The following is a 24,368-nucleotide window of genomic DNA, read 5'->3' as shown; positions in this document are numbered from 1 at the left end:
TATCTATACTGTGTCTATCTATCTATCTATCTATACTGTGTCTATCTATCTATCTATCTAGGTATGAAGTTAAGACAGTTGATATTGCTGGTAATTTCTGGGAATACAATGCTGAAAAGAGCTTCTACCAAATGCTGCTATCGGGCACCGACTATTTGCTACTAGGTAAGGGTTATTTCATTGATGAGTCATTTCATTTTCTTGGTGTATGGACCTAAGTCGTCATTAAGTAGTAAGGACTAAATTACTTGGTTTGAGCAGTTGAATGATTCTAAATTGCCTAATTTGGTAAGAAAAAAGCAAAAAAACAATTTAGCAGTTTGGGCGGTAGCGACGATTCCGCCGCCGTTTCTTCACAGTTTTACATTGTACCTCATTAAAACAACTGCCATTCCAAATATTAGTGCTGTACCCTTCTTTTGGTTTATTTCCTTTGAATTAGAGGTTTGGTTAAAAAAGTGTCTCATATTCCTCTTTATATATTATAGTTTTGTATCTTTTTAAGGTGTGTTGCTGAATAACACTTATGTTATCAACAAAGAAGAGTATGATCTTCAGGAAGTTCATGCAAAGGTATCTTTTTAAATTATGGCATTGAAACCGGTTAATATCATCTGGATTGAAACCGTTTTCTGGCCACAACAACAAAAATCATGTATCGTTTCGCATTATAGACATTTTTCTACTAATAATGAAATATAAATCATTAACAGTTTCTTTGGCCAGGGCCTTCAGTCCCTTGGGACCAACACAACTAATATATAATAACTAAATAGTTTAGGATTTTCTATATCTACGAATAGATGTCAATAATAAGGGGTGATATTTGACTATTAATTGGTTTCTTATATAATACACTTTTCTTCTGAATGATAATAACACCTACAGAAAGATGTTTAAGTTTGGACACTTTTAGTTTAGAACTAACTAATTCATTATAAGGACCAAAAGTTTTTAGGCCAACGAATAAGAATATCATAAACTTTGGGTACCTGTGTAATTTACAGTCTAATGTCCCTTTTTACCCAAGAAAATTCTCTATAACAATTAAGTCACAGGACTAAAATAACATTGGCAAATAACAATAATTGCGAAAATTCAAGCAAACCCAGTGGTGTATATTTTTTAAATTGACCCGGCTGAGGGGGGGGGGATATGTGGTTGGGGGGGGGAATGTGAAAAGCATTTTTTTTCTATTTTTATCCCCTCTTTGGTGAAAAAAAAAACTTAAAAATATGTGGGAGGGAGCATAATATGAATAAAATAAAGAGTTCTGAAAATATTTTTTCATTTTATCCCCCTTCCTTGCTGGAAAAAACTAGGAGGGGAAAAAATATAAAAATTTGCAGCAGGGGAAAAAAATGAATCTCGTGCAGAAAATACACGCCTGAGCAAACCTCATAAAATTATGCAAAAATCATGATGTAATAAAGATAACCTTATTCATTATTTCTGAACACAAAAATATTTTAACTTCTTAAGTTAAGGAAATTTAATTGTTCATTATGGATATTTAATTCTTTGCCTGTAACAATAGGTTTAGACTCTAAATATGACTCAAGGTAAAAAATAAAATATGTTACGTAATATATTTTGTTATAAAACTATATTCTCAAAATAAAAATTTTGTTTTCCATGTTACAATATTGAAATTAGCTTTCTGAAAGTTAACTTTAGTTAATATTTAAAATTTATTAGTTGTCTAATTACATATGATATAATGATGCATATCAGGTAGGAAGAGAGGGACGTTATTGGACTGAAAATTAAACTATTACCTAAAGGTCACAGTTCATTACTATAAAATTTAGTTTGAAATTCCTAATCTTAACCAGACCACTGTCATCTAGCCATACATGGTGCGTAGATTTCATATCTGGAAACTAGAAAATCCAACGAAATCTAATTTTTGAAAAATTCAAGTTAAAAAATTTCAAGTTAAAATTTCATCCCCTAAGAGCTTATACTTCTCCATGATTAGAAAAACAAATATTCATATTTTTAAATTCCTTGCAACTTTGCTTTTATGAAGTCTTTCATGAAACGACTCTATATATGATTTATTTAAGGCTGAATTTCCGTGACCTTAGCAAAGCAACTGATAAAAATGGCCATTGATTAACTCCCTTCAGCAATGGTTTTATGAAAAACTTTATAAAAGCAAACTTGTTCAAAATTTTAAATTAATAATCTTTGCTTTTCTTGTCATGATTGTGCGGTAACTCTTAGGGGATGAAAATTGAACTTGAAAGGGGGAAGGCGGATGTGCCACTTTTTGAAACGAAAGGTAAAACACACATGATCACAGCCCATAAAAGAGTTACATATATATGATTCGGCACAGCAATTACTTTTGTGGAGAACAATATGGAACTGTGAAGAAACGGCGGCGGAACCGCTGCTCCCGCCGAATACCTTTTGCCTTTTCTCGCCATAATAGACAATTTTCAATCATTTGAGAAAAACTTTTTTTTTATAAAAAATTCCCTTATATTTTCATTTAACACTTGCAATATTTTTTTAAATAAGTGTCACTTAAAAATATAAGGGAAATTGTTATGAAAAAAAAGTTTATCCCAGATGATTGAGAACTGTCTAATTTTGCGGGAAAAAAAGACAAAAAAAATTCGGCGGGAAACGGCGATTTTTGGCGGGAGCGTTGGTTCCGCCGCCGTTTCTTCACAGTTCCATACTGTTCTTCACAAAAGCAACTGCTGTGCCGAATTTTAGAGCTGTAACTCTTTTTATGGGCTGAGATCATGCGCGTTTTACTTTGGTTTCAAAAAGTGACACATCCGCCTTCCCCCTTTTCAAATCTAATATTTCATTGGATTTTCTGGTTGCCAGATATGAAATCTACGCATCTTGTATGGCTAGATGGCAGTGGGCTGGTTAAGATTGGGAATTTCAAACTAAATTTTTGGGTATAGTCCTTTTCACGACATCCCTCCATAAGGGGCGATGATTTTCTATAGCTCCTTCAAGGAGCTATAGCATAGCCTCTCATCATATGGAGCGATGTGAAAGCCCCTTTTAAGGAGCGTTCATATCGCCCCTTATGATAAGAGGCTATGCTATAGCTCCTTCATGGCCTCTTAATAGCTCCTTTAAAGGGGCGTTCATATCGCCTCTTATGATAAGAGGCTATGCTATAGCCCCATGATGGCTCCTTCATAGCCTCTCCATCGCCCCTCCGTAGTCTCTTACCTTATTTTATATAACAACCCACTTGATGGCCCCTACATCGCTCCTCCATCGCCCCTTTATCGCTCCTTCTCCAAATTTATATTACATTGTACTTTGATGGCCCCTACATTGCTCCTACATCGCCCCTTCATCGCTCCTTCTCCAAATTTATATTACATTGTACTTTGATGGCCCCTACATCGCCCCTCCATCGCTCCTACATCGCCCCTTCATCGCTCCTTCTCCAAATTTATATTACATTGCAACTTGATGGCCCCTACATCGCTCCTACATCGCTCCTACATCGCTCCTCCATCGCCCCTTCATCGCTCCTTCTCCAAATTTATATTACATTGCAACTTGATGGCCCCTACATCGCCCCTACATCGCTCCTACATCGCTCCTCCATCGCCCCTTCATCGCTCCTTCTCCAAATTTATATTACATTGCAACTTGATGGCCCCTACATCGCTCTTCTCCAAATTTATATTACATTGCAACTTGATGGCCCCTACATCGCTCTTCTCCAAATTTATATTACATTGCAACTTGATGGCCCCTACATCGCTCCTTCATCGCTCCTACATCGCCCCTTCATCGCTCCTTCTCCAAATTTATATTACATTGCAACTTGATGGCCCCTACATCGCTCCTACATCGCCCCTACATCGCTCCTCCATCGCCCCTTCATCGCTCCTCCATCGCTCCTTCTCCAAATTTATATTGCCCCTTAATAGCCCCTTACCTTAATTTATATAACATAGCCTCTACATAGCCTCTCCATCGCCCCTTAATAGCCCCTTACTTTAATTTATATAACATAGCCCCTACATAGCCTCTCCATCGCCCCTTAATAGCCCCTTACCTTAATTTATATAGCATAGCCCCTACATAGCCTCTCCATCGCCCCTTAATAGCCTCTTACCTTAATTTATATAACATAGCCCCTACAGAGCCTCTCCATCGCCCCTTAATAGCCCCTTACCTTGATTTATATAACATAGCTCCAACATAGCCTCTCCATCGCCCCTTAAAAGCTCCTTGCCTTAATATATATATAACATAGCCCCTACATAGCCTCTCCATCGCCCCTAAATAGCCCCTTACCTTAATTTATATAACAAAGCCCCTACATAGCCTCTCCATCGCCCCTTAATAGCCTCTTACCTTAATTTATATAACGTAGCCCCTACAAAGCATCTCCATCGCCCCTTAATAGCCCCTTATCTTAATTATATAACATAGCCACTACATAGCCTCTCCATCGCCCCTTAATAGCCTCTTATCTTAATTTATATAACATAGCCCCTTCATAGCCTCTCCATCGCCTCTTCATCGCCCCTTACCTTAATTTATATAACATAGGCCCTTTATGGCTCCTGTACAGCCTCTGTAATTGTATTGCCCCTTCATTATAGAAGGTAGGGCATTAAGGTAAGGAAGGAATGTGACCCTCTACAGTTTTAAATTTAATTTTTAAAAGGATGACAAGGATGACAACATTTATAAAAGAAAAGCTCTGAAAGGGTAGAATAAAGTTTAATGAACATTAACAATGTAGAGTGTCAGAACTGAATAGTCAGAACATAAATTTAAAATTCGAAACAAAATTGTAAGTAAATTTATTGAGAAATTGCTTACATGCAGGAAAATGCTTAAGGACGTACTCACATTTTTTGGACTTGATTATAGATATGATTCTCTTATAACATTCTATTTTGTTGTCCTAGGAATCAGTTTCCCAGAAATCAGATTAATCGGATAATTTTGATACATAAAAATTTGTTGTAAGTTAATAATTAGTATGCTTAAAATGGACGTACGGATATTCTGATAATGATTATAGACTTTCTAAATCGTACCTTTCTACTACAGGAATCACATGCCTAAATTAACGAAAAAAGCTAACCGTTACGGACGTACGGACTGATCCTTATTATAGAAAAGCTTAGCTTTTAAAAAGTTAAAAAGATTTTTTGAGGGGATGGGGTAATATTTTTCTTGGGGTGTTCTGGGAGGGTGGAGATACCCTCCCTCGAAATAATTATAAACCCTCTATGATATTAAAAGAAGCTTCACTGTAAAGGAGAACCATATAGGTTCAGCGGTTAGCTTTTCTACAGACAAAAAAGATTACTTTATATAATAGGTTATGAAAAAGGAAAAAAAAGCAAGAGAACAAGGATAACAACATTCATAAAAGCAAAGCTCTAAAATCAGGAGGTCAAACATAAATTTTGTTAAAATTAGCGTAAATCTATAATACAAAGTAAAATGATGTCTGTCCGTCCGTCTGTCTGTCTGTCCGTCTGTCAGTCCCTTAAGATCTCGGTAACCACTGAACCGATTGGATTCTACTCTTCAGGGAATATACCTACTGGTCCTGTGGTGGTTTTAGGCTATTTTCTTGGGGGGTGGGACACCCCAACCCCCCCAAAAACAAAAAAATCCCCCCCCATATTTTTTTTTTGCTGAAGATTTCCTTGGTCCTATTACAAATTTCGCCAAAAAAAAATTTTATCACCTCTTGGGGCAAAGCCCCTAGAGGCTAGGGGCGAATCCGCTAGTATAGAATATAGTAAAACATAATTTTATTTTTAGTATTTGATTATAATACTAAACCTTGTTGTCCTAAGAAACATTACTCAAAAACCCAGATGAATGGGACAATGATATTATACAAAAAAATGGACGTACATACTTTCTAGTAATGAATATAGTATTGTACCCAACTGTTATAGAAATCATTCTGCAAAGTTTGAAATCGATAGGGTAAGGGGGGGGAAATTTCGGCTTTTTTTCGGTTTTTTTTGAAAAAAAATGGGGTAAATATTAATATTTTCAAATGAAACCAAGACCAGTAGAAAGCTTACGGAAAGGACTATCAGGTCCTAAAAGGACATTATCCTAGGACTTTTAGAAGTTGGCCGAAATTGACCGCAAAAAAGTTACCGATATTTCCCCACCACCGGGGGAAATATCGGTAATTTTTTTCAACCTAAAAAAATCGATGAAAAACGGCCAAACGGCCAGTCGAACATAAATAATCATAATTAGTATAGGTTATAGGGATTATCCACAAAAAGTTTCATAATGATCGGACTATTCCTTCTATGTTAAAAATGAATTTTTTTGAAAGACGCGAATTTTCTATTTTTTTTTCGAAATTTTTTTTTTTAATAACTTAAAATTAACATAAGAAAAAAACGTATTTTATTACTTTTTAGGCCTGATCCTAAAAAAGGCTCACATTGAACTAAAGATTTAGCCCAAAAAACATGAAAATTGATTAAAAATTGACCTCAAAAATTGAATTTGAAGCAAAAGTGTCATCTTTGCAAAAAATCTTGACTACATTTTAACCTTAAAAAAATCGATGAAAAAAGGCCAAACGACCAAACAAGCGTAATAAATCATAATTAGTATAGGTGATTGGGATTAACCACAAAAAAATTCATAAAGATCGGACTATTCCTCCTATGTCAAAAATATTTTTTTTTCAAAGGACCAGAAATTTTGATTTTTTCCTCGCAAAATTTTGATTTAAAAAATAAAATTAATTTTTGTTTTTGTTTTTTATCTGTTCTATTCATTTTTAGGCCTAATTCTTAAAAAGTCCATATGGAATAATAGATTTGACAAAAGAAAACATGAAAACATGACCTTAAAAGTTGAATTTTAATTTCTTTTGAAATTACCGATTTTTCCCCCGGCGCCAACTTTGGTCATTTTTGAAAAAAATATTAACCCGATTTTAAAGCTCTCAACGGATTTGGAAAAAGCGGGCAATTTCTAGTTCAAAAAGTTTTTCAGATCAGCTCTAGGTCTTACCAATTTTTGTGTAGGTCAATCTTTACACACCTACTAAAAAATTTTTGGAAAAAAAAAATTTTTCGTCCGACTTTGAGACCCAATAAGTACCCTTAATATTCATCTCACAAAAAATTCATTTTATACTTTTTTGTAGGCAATTTAATAAGGAACAAATTTGCTTTAATGTTTTTTTCTGTCATTTAAAAGGAACATGGAGAAAAAGGTCATTTAATGAAGGTAGGTCGAAATTACCGAGAATAGCCCCTTACCGAAACTTCCCCCCCCTTACCCTAGGATATTTATAACATGTCTAAATTAAAGAAAATGTCGTCTAACCGTTTGGACGTACGGACAAACCAATCCTTACTATAGAAAAGTTTCGCATTTAAAAAGGAAAATTATAATGAAAATATAATGAATTAATGAAATAAATATAAATAATATAATAACATAATGAAATAAAGAAAAAAAATAAACTAAGAATTTAGTTAAATAGAATATTGAATAAGGATCATATAATGGACAAACAGACAAAGTAAGTTATAGAGCAGACTTTAAAAGAATATGCTATTACTCAAAGATTATCACGAAACCTAAGTCTTTTGAAGCATAATTGAGAGACAGACAAAATAATTTATAGACTGGATGTACATATGTCATGGGAATATTCACTAAAAATCTCAACAGTCTATCTTTAACAATAGCAGAGAAAACCACATTCTCAACTTAATGAGAAGAGCAATGACGAAAGGACTAACCCTAATTGTAGAAAAGTTTCTCTTTTAACAAAAAAAGTATTTTTTTTGGTCTGAAGCTTAAAAATTTCATAAACTGACTAAATTCTCCATTTAAGGGAAGCTTCACATAGGTCATGGGATGGTTTTTTGCTTTTTCATTTTCAGATTTAAGCCCCTAATTGGTTTAGGCTATTTTTCTGCCTCCTTACATTAAAAAGGGCGCAGCTGCAAGTGAATAAGAAAAGAGAAATATATAAGAAGAAGACATATTATCCTATTATATAAAGTAGTTAAACATAAACAAACGTTGGAGTGGACAAACCTAGGAAAGGGACAATCGTCGGAGTGGACATTGCTTATGTAAAACGCAGGAGTGTCTTTTATTTTATTTACTAGAGTTGGCTCGATATAATTATCTCCCTATTGGCTAGTTTTCTATATGCATATCTATTTCTCAATAAATCTATTTTCCTCACCCGGCATTACTATCTAAAAGAAAGTAAATATTTAATAATCTAAATGATTTTAAAAAGATTTTTTAAATTATATTTTTTTCTTTACATTACCATCACCAAAGGGTTAATGGTGATGATTACAATTTTAGTTTAATATTTGAACACACAAAGTGTCGCCATAATCGAATTCTTTTAAAATAGAGTTTTCTTAAATTTATTATATTATAAATCTAAATTTTCTTTTTTATGATTAGAAATTAAATACATTGATATAAGGTAAATAGCAACATGAAATTAAAAAAAGGAATTTATTTTTAATAAAGTAAAATAAAGGGTCTTATCGTTCTGGGCAATGAGAGTTTATTATGGATTATATTCTTTGGAAAACTTGAGCTCGAATATAGACATTTATTTCCTATATAGATCTGACATGGATCTTGAAGCAATTAAGCAGGCTGTTTTGTACATGTTAAAAATTGGAAGATTTCATTAAATAAAAGTTATCGCAAATATACTTAGTAAATAAGATAAAAATCTTTCAAAACAAAAAAATAAATCTTGAATATCTTTTCTCACAGACTGAAATTTTAAAATCAGTCTGACAGTTTTCCAAAGTAGGTAAGTTCTATCGAAAGGCAAAGGTTTGAAACAGATAGAACATTTCATTAAACTAAAACATATTTTTTTCTCACATTGTTTACAACTGTCAAATATGTTTTTTATATGCCTAACCCCTGCAGGGGGCTTATTTGTATATTTATATCTTAACCTAACCTAACCTGTGTAGAAATAACTAAAAAAATGTTGTTGAAACCTAATTTTTAAGATATTATAGACACTTCTGCGTTTTACTTATATAATGTCCACTCTGACATTTGTCCGAAATATCCTGCGTTTGTCCACGTTAGTAAGGCTTTCTGTTCTGAAACTTAAGATCTCAATAACTACTAAACAGATTGGGCTTTCTATTTCAGGTAAGCTTAATATTTGTCTTGTAATGGCTTTAGGCTATTTTATTTTAAGTCGAGGGATGGTTTTAGGCTATTCTATTTTAAGTCCTGGGAAGGTTTTAGGCTTTTATTCATTCCTCTTTGAATACAGAGCCAATAGATGCTGGGGGCGTAGCCGCTAGTCGATATACAAAGTTTTTTTTTGTCTGTAGCAAAGGATCTCGTTTGCTGCTAAACCGATATGATGTGTATGTCTGTCTGTCTATACCATAGGATCTTGCTAACCGCTGAGTCCTGAGACGATTTTAAGATAGTTTATTTTTTTTCCTTATAATAAAATAACAGGATATTTGTCCATAAAAAGCTAAGCAATATCTTAATTTTTGTTGTTGAAACTGTTATTCAGTTGATTATACCAAGGATCTAAAGGAATAAGACAATGGCCGATAAATTTTTATCCATCCCTAATAACGATACACAAAATTGCAACACTACAACCAAAATATGACAAAAGTCCCCAAAGTTTTGAGCCAACGAATAAGAAAACTTCATTATAAAACTTTGGAGACTATTGTAAAAATTGCCTAATGTTTCCTTTCTCCCTGAGATTATACAGACTATCCTTAAACTAATATTTACATTAAAGTAACAGGATGTTTATCAGTATCAACTGAACCGATATGCTTCTCCTTTACATTGAAGCTTATTTTACTCGCAGGAAAAGTTTTCATTTTGGGGAGGGGACCAACACTTTCAGCCCCCGGAAGGTATCACTTCCCTTAAATTCTTAACCTTCCCCCCCCCCCTCTCCACCACATCTATTCATTAAAGTACTCCTAGGGTCATCTATGGGATTAGCCGTTAGTGACTTAAAAATAAGTTTAATTCAAGTGCAATGATATATTTACCAAACACGCTTTTCCTCAACAGTTTAGTGGATTTAAAACCGACACGCAACAAGCGGCCAATGGATCCTATAAATAGACATATTTGCTGAATCAAAACTGGTTTTACCTAAATTGTATCTGTTCCTTCTTCGCGATTATAGAATTTCAAAGATTTAACAAAAATTGTGTGATGATTTGACTTTAAAATGGCCTTTGATGTAAAATATATATGCTGTATATTACCCTTAACGCATGAAAGTAGTAGTTGTTTTAAAAACCTTTTTTTGTAGATTAATTATAACTTATAAAATTGTCGACGGGGGTAACTTCTGACTTTAATTAATGCTTGTTTTTCTTCAAATTACCTTGAAATTTTAAACTTAGAAAGTAAAAACAGTAATAAAAATAAACATATCATTTAACTAAAAATACTGGCACAATTGATTTACAACATATACTTTTTTTAAAATTGAACTTTTCTACAATTGGGGTCGGTTAGTCTGTCATTCCGTCAGTAACAGTTAGCTTTTTAGGTGGAACAATTACCTTTTTCATTAACTTGGACATGTTTGAATTTTCCTATCGATTTCAAACTTTGCAAGGTTATTCCTGTACTAATTAGATACGGTTTAGAAAGCGTATCAATTCTATAATCATTACCAGAATGTCCAATCCATACGCCCATTTTTAATATGTTGATTTTAACTTTTTTTAACAACAAATTTTTATGTGTAAAAATTATCTAATTGATCTGATTTTTGGAATACTGATTCCTAGGACAACAAAGTTCAATGTTTAAAGCAAAGCATCTTTATAATCAAGTCCTAAAATGTAATTATGTCCTTTAACATTATCCTGTATTTAAACAGTTTTTTTTAATTACAAACAATTAAACAAATTTACTTACACATTTGTTCCGACTTTTATAACTTTATATTCTGATTATTCACTTCCTAAACTGCACAATGATAATGTCAGTTTATCCTACGGTTTCATAGCTTCGCTTTTATAGATGTTGTCATCCTTGTTTACATAGAAACAATTAGCATTGACACTCGAATTTTGTATGTAAAAAAGACACGATAGTATTTAGTTATCAACCACATAAACAATAGATTGTTGAAGACATTAGGCCTTTAATTGATTATACCAAAGGACTGTTATTAATAAGTATACCCAGTCAAATTAGTTAACAACTTAATAGTTGATTATACATTAAATAACAAGGATGAAAATTTCCATAAAAGTGAATCTATGAAAGGGTAGGACAAAAAAACATTAACAATTGTAGAGTGTCATGATATAAAAAGCAAATATAAATATATGTATAAGTATAAGTCTAAAAAAATGTAAGTAAATTTGTTGCAAAATATAGGACACTGTTTAAGAACATCCCTACATTTTTTATATGCTTTGTTTATAACATTCTACCATTTTGTAGTAGGAATATAAAAAATGTTTCAAATCAACTTTTTGTAAATAGACAACGATTGTAGAATTGCTATGCTTTCTAAATCGTACCTTACTACTACAGAAATAACCAACCATGCCAAGTATAAAAAAATAGGACAATTATAAAAAGCCTAAATTAACGATAAGATCTATCCTTTATGGACAGACAGACGAACAATAAATATAGAAAAATAAAAGAAATTAAAATCAAGCAGCAGAAATGAGATGTAAAGGTTTTCTTATCTAACCTAATGACTTACCTTTATTAGTTTGTTAACGTAAAATCCTGCATTATTAAAGATACTTGTTGTATGTATATGCTTCTATCCTTTATTCTTTATCTTGAAAGAGTCTTGTTTTAAAAAAAATATAATTATAGATCAACAAGGACCAAAATCTTTGACCTATTTAGATTATGATCACATTTTGAAAAAGGTTTTGCAATGTCTTAAATAAGATACAAAATTAAATAATAATTTTTTTCAATTGCTAAATAATCTTAAATACACAAGACAATAATTTGGTGTTTAATTAAGATATACTAGCTCAATATAAAAAATAGCGATTGTGCCTATCGATTTCAAACTTGGCATGGTCATTCCTGTAGTAGTTTGGTACGATTATAAAGCGAAGCAACTCTATAATCATTACAAGAATGTCCGTACGTTCATTTAAAACATGTTGATAACTTAACAACTTTTTTAACAACAAATTTTTATGTGATCTAATTCTCCGTTTGATCTGATTTTTGGTATATAGATTCCTGGGACAACAAAGTACAATATTATAAGCGATGCAACTCTATAATCAAGTCCTAAAAATGTAAGTATGTCCATAAACATTATCCTGTATCAAGCAGTTTTTTTCACAAATTTACTTACAATTTTGCTTCGACTCTTGTACTTTTATATTCTGATTATTGAGTTCTGACACTATACAAGTGTTTATGTCCGTTTGTCCTACCGTTTCATTGCTTCGCTTTTATGGATGTTGTCATCCTTGTTCATTATATCAATTATTTTATCCATATAAAATTCAAAATGGTTTAGAACAAAAATATTTACTTTTGTGTAATAAACGGCAAAGTATCTAAACAATTAGAATTAATATATAAAAAGTACTTTTGATATGACTTTTTATATCAATCATAATGCATAAAATAACCATTGTTATAAATCCTAAATATGCAGTGTTGAATTGTCTATAGAAATATTGTTTTAAAACCTCAACAAATATGACAAACTTATATTACTAAGCCATGAACATTAAGATTAAATGCTATTTTAAAGTCAAATCATCGCACATTTTTGGTTAAAATCTTTGAAATTCTATAATCCTGAAGAAGGAACAGATACAATTTAGGTAAAACCAGTTTTGATTCAGCAAATATGTCTATTTATAGGATCCATTGACCGCTTGTTGCGTGTTGGTTTTAAATCCGCTAAACTGTTGAGGAAAAGTGTGCAAATTAATATGATAATTTTGTATACATTTTTTATGAAAAAAAAATTATTTTGCCAAAGGCAGCCAAAAAATAAGCAGCAAATATTTCAAAAATGCTCTGATAATCAGAGATCTACAGGGATAAGACGATTGTCGATAAAATGATATATATACATATATACAGTGTGTTTTTTTATGAGAACTTTTTTGAAAGCAATTTTACCTTACTTGTAGTTATCAGAATTTAATGATTAATGGCTTATTCTCTTCTTTTTTTATAACCATTAATAGAAAAGCAAAAAATATTTCAGTTTTTATTCAAAAAGTACAGTAAATTAAAAAATTTAAAACTTAGGTGTCAACATCTAAAAATGGTTTTAGCGCATTTTTCTTATAATCAAATCTTCTACCTTTGCAAGAATGGCTGCAAAACGCTTCAAAGTTGAGATATAGAGCTAAAAATTTATATAGATACTATTTGTGACATGTACTAGAACATTTTAAAATTTGAAGGCCATATCTCAACCAGGGAGGGAATACTGGCCCCCCAATGTACTCCCTCCATTCTTGGAAAGGGTAGAAGATTTGAGCATAAGAAAAATGCGCTGAAACCATTTCTGTATTCATTCGAATCCGGTGGATAGGAACCGGTTCTCATCCATACGAAAAAACTATGTCTAGCATCGTATTATATCCAGCTTTCTACGAATATAGATATGTACAATCATAAGATTAAACCCAGTTTTTTTAGCCGGTGCCTTCGGCACCTCGGGGCTAAAAAAACTAGTTTTAATCTCATAATTGTACTTTCTATATCCGCGGAAAGCCGTTTATAATACGATGCGAGAAATAACTAGTTTAGATGTTGACACCCATGTTTTGAAATTTTGAATTTACTGTACTTTTTAAATAAAAACAGAAATATGTTTTTGCTTTTCTGTTAATGGTTATAAAAAACGAAGAGAATAAGCCATTAATCATTAAATTCTGATAACTATAAGTAGGGTAAAATTGCTTTCAAAAATGTTCTCATAAAAAAAAACACTGTATATATATGTATGTTTATATATTAATTATTCCCATTGATGATTCACAAATTACCCCTTCTTTAGTTTAGAATTAGTGGTTGAAACATTTAGACACTCAACTAAATGAACTAAACAATCACAAAACAAGTCCCCAAGGTTGTTAATCTAACGAATAAGAAAACGGTATTATAAAACTTTGGAGACTAGACAGCACTCTTGGATAAGCCAACTTATAACACTTTGGGAACTATCCCAATCCTCCCTGGCGAAATGACAATGAGATTTTTTGGTAAATTTGTGGCAAACTTTATTCTTAATAAATTAGCACTTGCTAAAATTATACTGGAGAGATATTTCATTGAAGAATAAATCTTTTTTTTGCCCAAACTTTTCGTCAGCCAATAATAAGTTAAACATTGTAAAAATAATATAGTAACTTAACTCGAGTTGTCAACGGCAGAAATTAGGTCCTGAGATGGTTTTAGGCTAAGTCCTGGAAAGGTTTATAACTATTTTATCTGTATTTCTTAATATAAATTAACAGAATCTTTGTCTGTATGTATGAATGTCTGTCTGTACCGAAGGATCTTGCTAACCGCTGAACCAATATGGTTCTCCTTTACAGTGAAGATTCCTATAGGTCCTGAGATCGTTCTCCTTAATAGGGTAGTTTCTCATAGGTCCTGGGGAGGTTAATAACTATTTTATTTTAATCCTTATAATAAAGTAACAGGATCTTTGTCTGTATGTATGTCTGTCTGTACCTTGCTAACCACTGAACCGACATGGTTCTCCTTTACAGTGAAGCTTCCTATGGGTAATGAGATGGCTTTAGGCCATTTTATTTTTAATCCTTATAAAAAGTAACAGGATCATTGTCTGTATGTATCAAAGAAGATCGCTAACTGCAGAACCGATATGGTTCTCCTTTATAGGGTAGCTTCCAATAGATCCTGGGAAGGTGTATAACTGTTTTGAAGGAGGATATAAGGGGCTATTAAGGGGCGATGGAGAGGCTATGTAGAGGCTATGTTATAAAATTAAGGTAAGGGGCTTTTAAGGGGCTTTTAAGTGGCGATGGAGGGCTATTAAGGGGCGATGGAGAGGCTATGTTATATAAATTAAGGTAAGGAGCTATTATGGGGCGATGGAGAGGCTATGTAGCGGCTATGTTATATAAATTGGCTATTAAGGGGCGATGGAGAGGCTATATTGGGGCTATTTTATATAAATTAAGGTAAGGGACTATTAAGGGGCGATGGAGAGGCTATGTAGGGGCTATTTTATATAAATTAAGGTAATGGGCTATTAAGGGGCGATGGAGAGGCTATTTAGGGGCTATGTTATATAAATTCGGGTAAGGGGCTATTAAGGGGCGATGGAGAGGCTATGTAGGAGCTATGTTATATAATTAAGGTAAGGGGATATTAAGGGGCGATGGAGAGGCTATGTAGGGGCTATGTTACATAATTAAGGTAAGAGGCTATTATGGGGCGATGGAGAGGCTATGTAGGAGCTTTGTTATATAGATTAAGGTAAGGGGCTATTAAGGGGCGATGGAGAGGCTTTGTAGGGGCTATGTTATATAGATTAAGGTAAGAAGCTATTAAGGGGCGATGGAGAGGCTATGTAGGGGCTATGTTATATAAATTAAGGTAAGAGGCTATTAAGGGGCGATTGAGAGGCTATGTGTAGGGGCTATGTTATATAAATTTAGGTAAGGGGCTATTAAGGGGCGATGGAGAGGCTATGTAGGGGCTATGTTATATAATTAAATTAAGTGGCTATTAAGGGGCGATGGAGAGGCTATATAGGAGCTTTGTTATATAAATTAAGGTAAGGGGCTATTAAGGGGCGATGGAGGAGCGATGTAGGGGCCATCAAAGTACAATGTAATATAAATTTGGAGAAGGAGCGATGAAGGGGCGATGGAGGAGCGATGTAGGGGCCATCAAAGTGCAATGTAATATAAATTTGGAGAAGGAGCGATGTAGGAGCGATGAAGGAGCGATGGAGGAGCGATGTAGGAGCAATGTAGGGGCCATCAAGTTGCAATGTAATATAAATTTGGAGAAGGAGCGATGAAGGAGCGATGGAGGAGCGATGTAGGAGCGATGTAGCAGCAATGTAGGGGCCAACTTGTTGCAATGTAATATAAATTTGGAGAAGGAGCGATGAAGGGGCGATGTAGGAGCGATGTAGGAGCGATGTAGGGGCGATGTAGGAGCGATGTAGGAGCCATCAAGTTGCAATGCAATATAAATTTGGAGAAGGAGCGATGAAGGGGCGATGGAGGAGCGATGAAGGGGCGATGTAGGAGCGATGTAGGGGCCATCAAAGTACAATGTAATATAAATTTGGAGAAGGAGCGATGAAGGGGCGCTAGAGGAGCAATGTAGGGGCCATCAAAGTACAATATAATATAAATTTGGAGAAGGGGCGATGTAGGAGCGATGGAGGGGCGATGTATGGGCCATCAAAGTACAATGTAATATAAATTTGGAGAAGGAGCGATGGAGGAGCGATGTAGGGGCAATGTAGGAGCGATGTAGGGGCCATCAAAGTACAATGTAATATAAATTTGGAGAAGGAGCGATGAAGGGGCGATGGAGGGGCGATGTAGGGGCCATCAAAGTACAATGTAAAATAAATTTGGAGAAGGAGCGATGGAGGAGCGATGAAGGGGCAATGTAGGGGCCATCAAGGGACTAAGATATATATAATAGTGAAGGGGCCATGAAGAGGCGATATTTAATTAAATAGCCCCTTGGGATAAGAGGACATATCATCTCCTCTTTAGAAGGGGCGATAAAGGAGCGATAAAGGATCATTTAATCGCCTCTTAGGGCAAGGGGCTATTAAATCGCTCCTTTCAAGGAGCCATAACATCGCCTCTTATTATAAGGGGCTATTAAATCGCCCCTTTCAAGAAGCCATTACATCGCCCCATGTCATAAGAGGCGATCAATTAAAATAATCGCTCCATATGGAGGGATGTCGTGAAAAGGACTATACCCAAATTTTTTTAGTAATGAATTGTGAGGTGTATGTATAATTAACCATCTTATATTATTTCTTTGCTCAGTATTACTTTAGGCTTTGGGTAATTTATTACCTTTAGATTAGTTGATTTCAATTAGTTGTAGTGTCCATACTTTTTAACCAATAATTGAAATATATACAAGGGGTAATTTTATTTATGATCTTCAGGTACTTGGAACCAAGAACCCAACGGATGCAACCCTTGTCCTGTCCAAGATGGAGAAGATCCTCTCCAAGATCCTACAGTTTGCAAATGATCTGAAGGAAAATAAAATCAATTTAGTTTAAATAGCGAAGCAGAAGCTACTCTATAATTCACTTTGTCTATCTGATTATTTTACGTATTTCCATCCACGTTTTTTTTGTGCTTAAGCAGTTATTTATTTGTTTAAGATATAAAAACATTTTTCCTGATCAAATTAAATTATAGCCGGATATTAAATGAACACTAACAAATGATAGTCAAAAATATTTTTGAAATTTCATAGTTTAACTACCCGAGAAAGATACCTAATTGAAGACTTTTAAGCATGTTCTACTAAAAATTAAGTGATTTGAATCAAATCATTGGAAGCCTAAAATTTATTTATCACGGTGTGATCAGGAGAATGAGAAATTGGATATTGTGTTTGATGGAAAGAAAGAGCATCTCACCTTTTACAGGAACTTTTCAGATTTTAAAAAATTTTATTAGTACATAAAAAAAATATAATAGGTAAAGATATAGTGTTTTAGCTAATTAAATAATCCTTTTAATCAACTTCACTTTAAACAACAGATCTATAGTATAGATGTATATACAGACAACTACCTCCCTTCATTTTTCAAAGACCTCTTTCGTCTTCTTCTAAATAATTTTCTGCTACTTGGCTGTGTAATATAAGCGATACCATTGGTTGATTTTCAATGATCCAATAGAAAGGTTGCACAAGACAGTTGCGATGGGGAGATACAGTTATTTAAGCCTTTCTCCCTCTAGTGTATTACGCTAATCTTTAAACCCTCTAACCGATGCTTCTTATACCAACTTTCAACACGAAAGTATAAGACATTTAACGACCGAAGATTATCTATTTTATTTTAATTTATAACTAAATAGAAACTAATTGCACCTTCTATAGAATTAATAATGTATGAAATATTTGTATTCTGCTCTGCTATTAAATTAAATCATTATATAAAAGTAATAGAACGTTTGTAAGTTTGTATGTTTGTACAAGAGGATCTCGCTGACCAGTGAACGATATGGTTCTCCTTAAAAGTGAAGCTTCTCATAGGTGCTGTGATGGTTTATAGCTATTTTTTTCGGGGGGGGGGGGGGGTTACCGTCACCCTCACAAGAGAAATTTATCCTGGGAGAAAATTTTTTGTTGAATCTGAAATGTTTTTCAGGGCTAAGTTGACCGAAGCGGCCAAAGCGTAGAAGATGATCAACACAAGAATGCATTTTTTTATTTTTTAAACCTATAGTAATTCTTTCTGATTAAAATTATATTTAATTATTGGTTTTTCACAAACATACAGAGTTTACTAACTTGTATTCAATATTAAGATTGTGCTATGAATATTGATAAAAAAAATCTCCCAATATTTTATATGATAAATCAATCACTTCCATTATGTCTAGTCTAAGGAACATTAAAGTTAATAAAAACTTTGTATTTAACGTAACTTTGACTTCAGGAAAGTAGGGTTGAGCCGGATACTTTTTTGGCCGGATACCGGATATCTGGCTGATTTATAATGCCGGATATCCAGTTTCGGCCGGATATCAGGCCATTGTTCGATATCCGGAAAATTACAAGATATCCAGTATTGAAAATCAGCCGGATGTCTGGTATCCGGATAGTTTTAATATCCGGTATCCGGTCGGATATTGAAAATGGTCGAATATCCGGCCCAACCCTACAGGAAAGAAACACCGGATTTCTTTTTTGCTTTCATTCTTAATTTTCTTTACATTTCAGTAAATTTCTGTGTGAAAAACTAATTCATAGTCTGCTTTATATACAGATTGAAGTAAAAAATGTCTCATTGGTGTATTCTCATATTTTATTCTCTAAAGATTTAACTTTAAAGAGAAAAGTTTTCTTTGAAGATTTTATAACATTTTCATATGTGCCAAAACAAAAGACAGATGAAAAAGTTGATTACTTTAATTTTCAAGTATACTATTGAGAATTGAGTTTTTATTATGAAATAATTTTTTTTATTTATTATAAAATTGAGGCATTCAACAAAATAAATAGCAATAACATGAGTTTAAGTGTTAGAAAAGATGGTCTTTATCAACCCAACCTAGTGACACCAAAAAAGTCATAATTTTTCTCATATTATTATGTATATTTTTTTCAAGATTATTATTACAATGTGCTTTGGATAAACTGTTTGTAAAAATGAGTCGAGATCCAAGAATACATCATTCCTATGGGTGAGTTATTACAATAGTTGTATATAGTACGTGGATATTATGACAGGGGAAAAATAGTAGTCGAATTAGCTTGCTTACTTGGAACTCATTCATTGGTCTGTTCGTTCATACAGTAAGAGGGGAGGGGATGGGGTAAAGGGAATAAAAGGGGAGAATCGTTATTTTTGCACACTGCACGTTTCACTTTGAGAGAACATGCAAATCTGGTGTAAGATTCAAGTAATAATATATCCTTTGTTATTACAATTATACAAAAGGTTGTACTACTAGTAATGAAATAAATGTATGTTACTCAAAAAGACGCAAGCTACTTTTAAAAGAGATTGCTTGGTTGTTAATAAGTAAAAAATTCATCGATAACAATATTTTAATGTCAACTTTACTTTTATGATATGAATTTTTTTTTTTGTAAAGGGTGGAAAAGTTTCAGTTTTAAAATTTAAAATGTTGTACTTTCATACATTATAAAAATGTCAATTATGATTCAAAATTGTCTTAAATGGGGATTAAAAGCAAAAAAATTACTGTTAACGGTGGTTTTTGCGGTTCCATCTTAAAGCAACTGTCTATCTTTTTGAAAGTCTTAGAGAAGACATATTTCCCCCCTTTATAGTAAATACATTTTATTTTAAACATTCTCTCATTTAGGGACGAGGGTTCTAGTTCCAGCAGGAATGGTAAAAACTCGGATCCTAGACAAACTGATGATCCCAGAAGAAATGCAGGTATGTAGATAGATTTATAAATATAAATTAATGTGATTGACTTAGTCTTAATTGTTAACCAGGGATCAAAGGGTTAAACATATCCGATAAATTGATGTACAGCCCCATTAATGGTACACATAATTACCCTTCTGTAGATTACAGTTAGTGGTTGAGCCGTTTTGACACCTAATTTAATGAACCAAAAATAAAAAATCAATAATAGCCAACAAATAATAAAACGTTATTATAGCCGAATATCCCCTATCTCCCTTGGGTTAACACAAAGTATGATAAATTGATGAACATCACCACTGCACTGATGATAAAAAAATTGCTTTTGTATATTAAAATTATGGTTGAAACGTTTGAACTGTTTTACCTAGTATTTCTAGAATGTAACATTTTTATGCAAATAATTAAAATGACTGAAAACGGTTAATTTTAGGTGAGCCAAGATTTCGTGGATTTCTGTATGATCAACCCCCTCCATCTCACACTACCAGAAATAGATCTCCACACCCCCCTCTATCCCACACTACTAGAAATAGATCTCCACACCCCCTTCCATCCCACAATACCAGAAATATATCTCCACATCCCCCTCCATCCCACACTACTAGAAATAGATCTCCACCCTCCCCTCAACCTAACACTACCAGAAATAGAGCTCCACACCCCCCACCACCTCACACTACCAGAAATAGATCTCCACACACCACTAGAAATAGATCTCCACCCTCCCCTCAACCTCACACTACCAGAAATAGATCTCCACACCCCCCACCATCTCACACTACCAGAAATAGATCTCCACACATCACTAGAAATAGATCTCCACACATCACTAGAAATAGATCTCCTTCGCCTACCCGGTCCACCTCTGATACAAGACGTTATGCCAAAGGTAAGTTAGCAGGGAGTAAGGGAGGGGACAATGGATCGAATATTCAATTTTTAGGAGTCTCAGACTTAGGGGACTGGCTCAAAGGGAATGTGCAAGAATTTAGCAGTTTCTGACTGAGTTTGGGGACTTGCGCATAGAATGCCGCTACTCGTTATGTATGTTTTGAATATTGCAGACGGGGAGACAGGATAAGGGAAGTGGGGGGAAGGGAAATAAACACTCGTTGTGTTAGTTTGGAATGTAGCAGACGGGGAGAAGGGAGAAGGGAGGTGGGGTAAAGGGGCAAGGGAAATAAACAGAATAAAAAGGGGTAGTCATATTCTTGCTAGGAGCGGGCCGGGTCCAATAATCTTTTAATATAAAAATCACACCAAAAAACCTCAATATATTTCATCAAAAACAAGTTGTGATTTCACTTTACATGACGCTATGGAAATCTATTATTCAATTAACAATCCCTTTATAATTTCCTACAAATTTATTGGATTAAACTGGATTTCATGCCCTTTCTTTCATAACTCTTATATTGAATTAATTGCCCATTGTCCCCTCCCTTACTCCCTGGTAAGTTAGTCATTTTTAGGTTCCATTTTGTATCATTTATTTATAGAGTAATAGGATGTCTAATAATGATGATGGGAAAATTTTATGGAAAAAAAAGTTTATCTCAGATGATTGAGAACTGTCTAATTTGGCGAAAATATGCAAAAATAAATTCGGCGGAAAACGGTAATTTTCGGTGGAATCAGCGGTTCCGCCGTCGTTTTTTAACAGTTCCATAATGTAACTATTAATTAAAGCAACTGCCATGTCAAATCTCAGAGCTGTAACTCTTTATTTAGTTCCTTTGGCTTTTAGTTTTGGTTTCAAAAAATGTCACTTCCGCCCCCTCCCTTTATTTTTAGAATTAAAATCTAAATGGTGGAGGGTGAACTTACCTTCCCCTCTCTGCCCTTAAAGGCCTCTAGGGGCGTAACCACTAAGTCAACTGGTTTGATCATTATTGAAAGCTTGTTATGAATTAATCAAAATATTTAGGGAGAGAATCCTCCCCGAGAATAAGACATGGTTCACCCCCACCCTCACACCACAACAAGCACTCAAGCGCCAGGTAGAGTAAATCCTTATGTAAAGGTAACATGATGTGTTCCTGTTTGTAGCAACTGATTATTTCTTTTTGTGTGTAAGTAGTAAGTACGTACAAACCTAATAACATAGATAAGTAGCGCGAGTGAATATATGTTTAAAATGTCAAAAAAAGGACAATTGAAAATGAAAACCTTAGTTTTTGAAAAGGATTTTTGGTCTGTTCAAAGATGTTAGTTTGATATATAAAGTAATCTTGGATTGAGATTGATCAATAGCTTTTAAAACTTAAATATTTACTAAAGATAGCTTTTTACGTGTTTTTTGTGATCCAATAAAATCTTATTTTAGGTCTCGAAGGGACAGGTCCGATTCGCCACCTCCGCAAAAGAGAAGAGCTGGATCTCGGGACAGATCAGGACCTGGAGCCTCCAGCAGAGTGGCTGCACCACCCCCAATGTCGTTCGCCAATATAAGAACCCCTTCACCTCCCGTTATGACACTGTCACCCCCTCCAGCCCCATCCATGAATAGGTCCAACAGCAAGGAGTATTCACAAAGGGCATCAAGAACGAGCCCTAGAAGATCTTCCAGAAAAAGTCCTGCCAGTCCTAGGAGGCAAAGATATCGCAGCCCAAGTTATGATGCCATCAAACCCTCGCGTAGACACAGAAGTCCTAGTGATGAACCACACAGGTCAAGACCAAGTCCATCAAGGTTTAGAAATCCGAGTGGCAATAACTTACCAGAAAATCCGCAAATACAACGTAATCCAAGCAAAGAGCCCATGCCCCGGCGTGCTAGTCCAAGGTCAGGTCAAAGTAGGAATACTCCGGAAAGATTTGATGAGAGGTCAGAAACAAGAAGGGTGCACAGGATTCCAAGTGGGGATGGGGATAGACAAAGAGATGAGCCTGGGGCCTATAGGGATCAAACTAGAATGGACAGATCAAGCTTAGAGCGACGCGAAAGGCACAATCCTTCTGCTAGTAAACCAGGTAATGTTAATCGGTGATTTATGGTATTATTAGCAGGGTTATTGAGGAATCTCATTTTTTAGACTAAGACTTTGATTTCTTAATAGATTGTTTGTTTGTTTGTTTAGCCCGTTTCTACTCATCCATTATCGTCGTTGTCACGTGTGACCATATTCAGAAATCTGACTGCTTCCATTGGTCGGCTCCATAGGTAGATCATAGACAGTGAGACATCAAATAATTCAACAAACATTTTTTTGGGATCATTCTTTTTTTTAATAAATTGATCTAAGTCTATCTCGGGACTTATGTCAAATTTTCCTAAAGAAGAGAACTTGATCGTTACAGTTGATATTGAAATCTTCAAACAAAAAAGTTTAATAACTCTGAGTATCTCAATGTGAATGTCCTTCATCGAAAATCATTTTAATGGAACTATCCCTTTGTGTTAGGTGTGCCAGCTGGACGAACTTATGATCCAGAAGATTCCCTTGCTGATGACCAGTCATACAGACTTGGCACACAAGCAGGACTGGGAATGTCAAGACCTACCTCTCAATCAGGAGTGGGAATGTCTGGACCTGGAACACATGTAGGACTGGGAATGTCTGGACCTGGATCACACGCAGGACTGGGAATGTCTGGTATTGCCAGAGAAGGTGCCAACTATCCTAATATTCATGACGGAATGACTGACAGGTAGTTTCTTTGTTTTATCAAGTATTCAGTTTTCTTTTTAACTGTGTACTTATATATTAATTTGTTTTATTAATCAAGTGTTATTTTAGTATTTATACCTAATCATATAGGTAATCAGTTAGTTCTTTTTTGAGTGTATTTTTTATACATTATTGTGAAAATTAAAAAATTATTTCTTTTACTTTCCACTGTTTTAAGAGGAAATTTTATTCCAACAAATTGTTGTATCCAATTTTTTCAGTATATATTTTATAGTTATCAAAATGAAAATAAAAAAAGATGTTCAGTGTGTTATCTTTTGCATAGTTAGATGTTTTGTTATAAAGGTAATTTTATTCTGTTATGTTAAGTATTCATTTGGTTTAATAATTTTTATATTGGTAAGGGTTAGAAATAAGAACAATGAACCCAGGGGTAGATTTTCTAACAATAAATTCTACAAAAATCACGAAACCTTTTTAAGTTTTATACAAAAAATCTTTCCTGTTTCAAGATCATTGTAACACAATGAAAATTTGATAAACTTGACGTTTATAAGTGTTTCAATTAACTGAAGAAGGGTGGAAAAAAA

General features: G+C 34.0%; 2 protein-coding genes across 4 annotated transcripts in view; both read left to right on the top strand.

Annotated features, from left to right (window-relative positions):
• Positions 1–19,350, top strand: part of LOC145331678 (uncharacterized) — a 40,246-nt gene extending 20,896 nt beyond the window's left edge. The window contains exons 18-22 of the mRNA XM_080176465.1: positions 62–165; positions 506–573; positions 17,162–17,259; positions 17,600–17,657; positions 18,387–19,350. Of these exons, the coding sequence (XP_080032591.1) occupies positions 62–165; positions 506–573; positions 17,162–17,259; positions 17,600–17,657; positions 18,387–18,416 (358 nt within the window). The 3' untranslated portion in view covers positions 18,417–19,350. The remainder of the gene's footprint in view (positions 1–61; positions 166–505; positions 574–17,161; positions 17,260–17,599; positions 17,658–18,386) is intronic.
• The window catches only part of LOC145331677 (uncharacterized), a 39,810-nt gene continuing 34,762 nt past the window's right edge, over positions 19,321–24,368 (top strand). For all 3 annotated transcript variants that reach the window (XR_013883827.1, XR_013883828.1, XM_080176464.1), the window contains exons 1-6: positions 19,321–19,424; positions 20,073–20,149; positions 20,577–21,035; positions 22,074–22,146; positions 22,473–23,119; positions 23,551–23,797. Coding sequence is in view for 1 of the 3 variants with exons in the window: in XM_080176464.1 (XP_080032590.1) it covers positions 19,390–19,424; positions 20,073–20,149; positions 20,577–21,035; positions 22,074–22,146; positions 22,473–23,119; positions 23,551–23,797 (1,538 nt within the window). In the remaining 2 variants the exon portion in view is untranslated. The remainder of the gene's footprint in view (positions 19,425–20,072; positions 20,150–20,576; positions 21,036–22,073; positions 22,147–22,472; positions 23,120–23,550; positions 23,798–24,368) is intronic.

The sequence above is a fragment of the Acartia tonsa genome, chromosome 11 (assembly GCF_053477335.1).
Source record: "Acartia tonsa isolate MP-2025a chromosome 11, ASM5347733v1, whole genome shotgun sequence".
NCBI lineage: Eukaryota > Metazoa > Arthropoda > Copepoda > Calanoida > Acartiidae > Acartia > Acartia tonsa.
The sequence above is the reverse complement of the archived record's forward strand: the minus strand, read 5'-3'. Positions and strand labels throughout refer to the sequence as shown.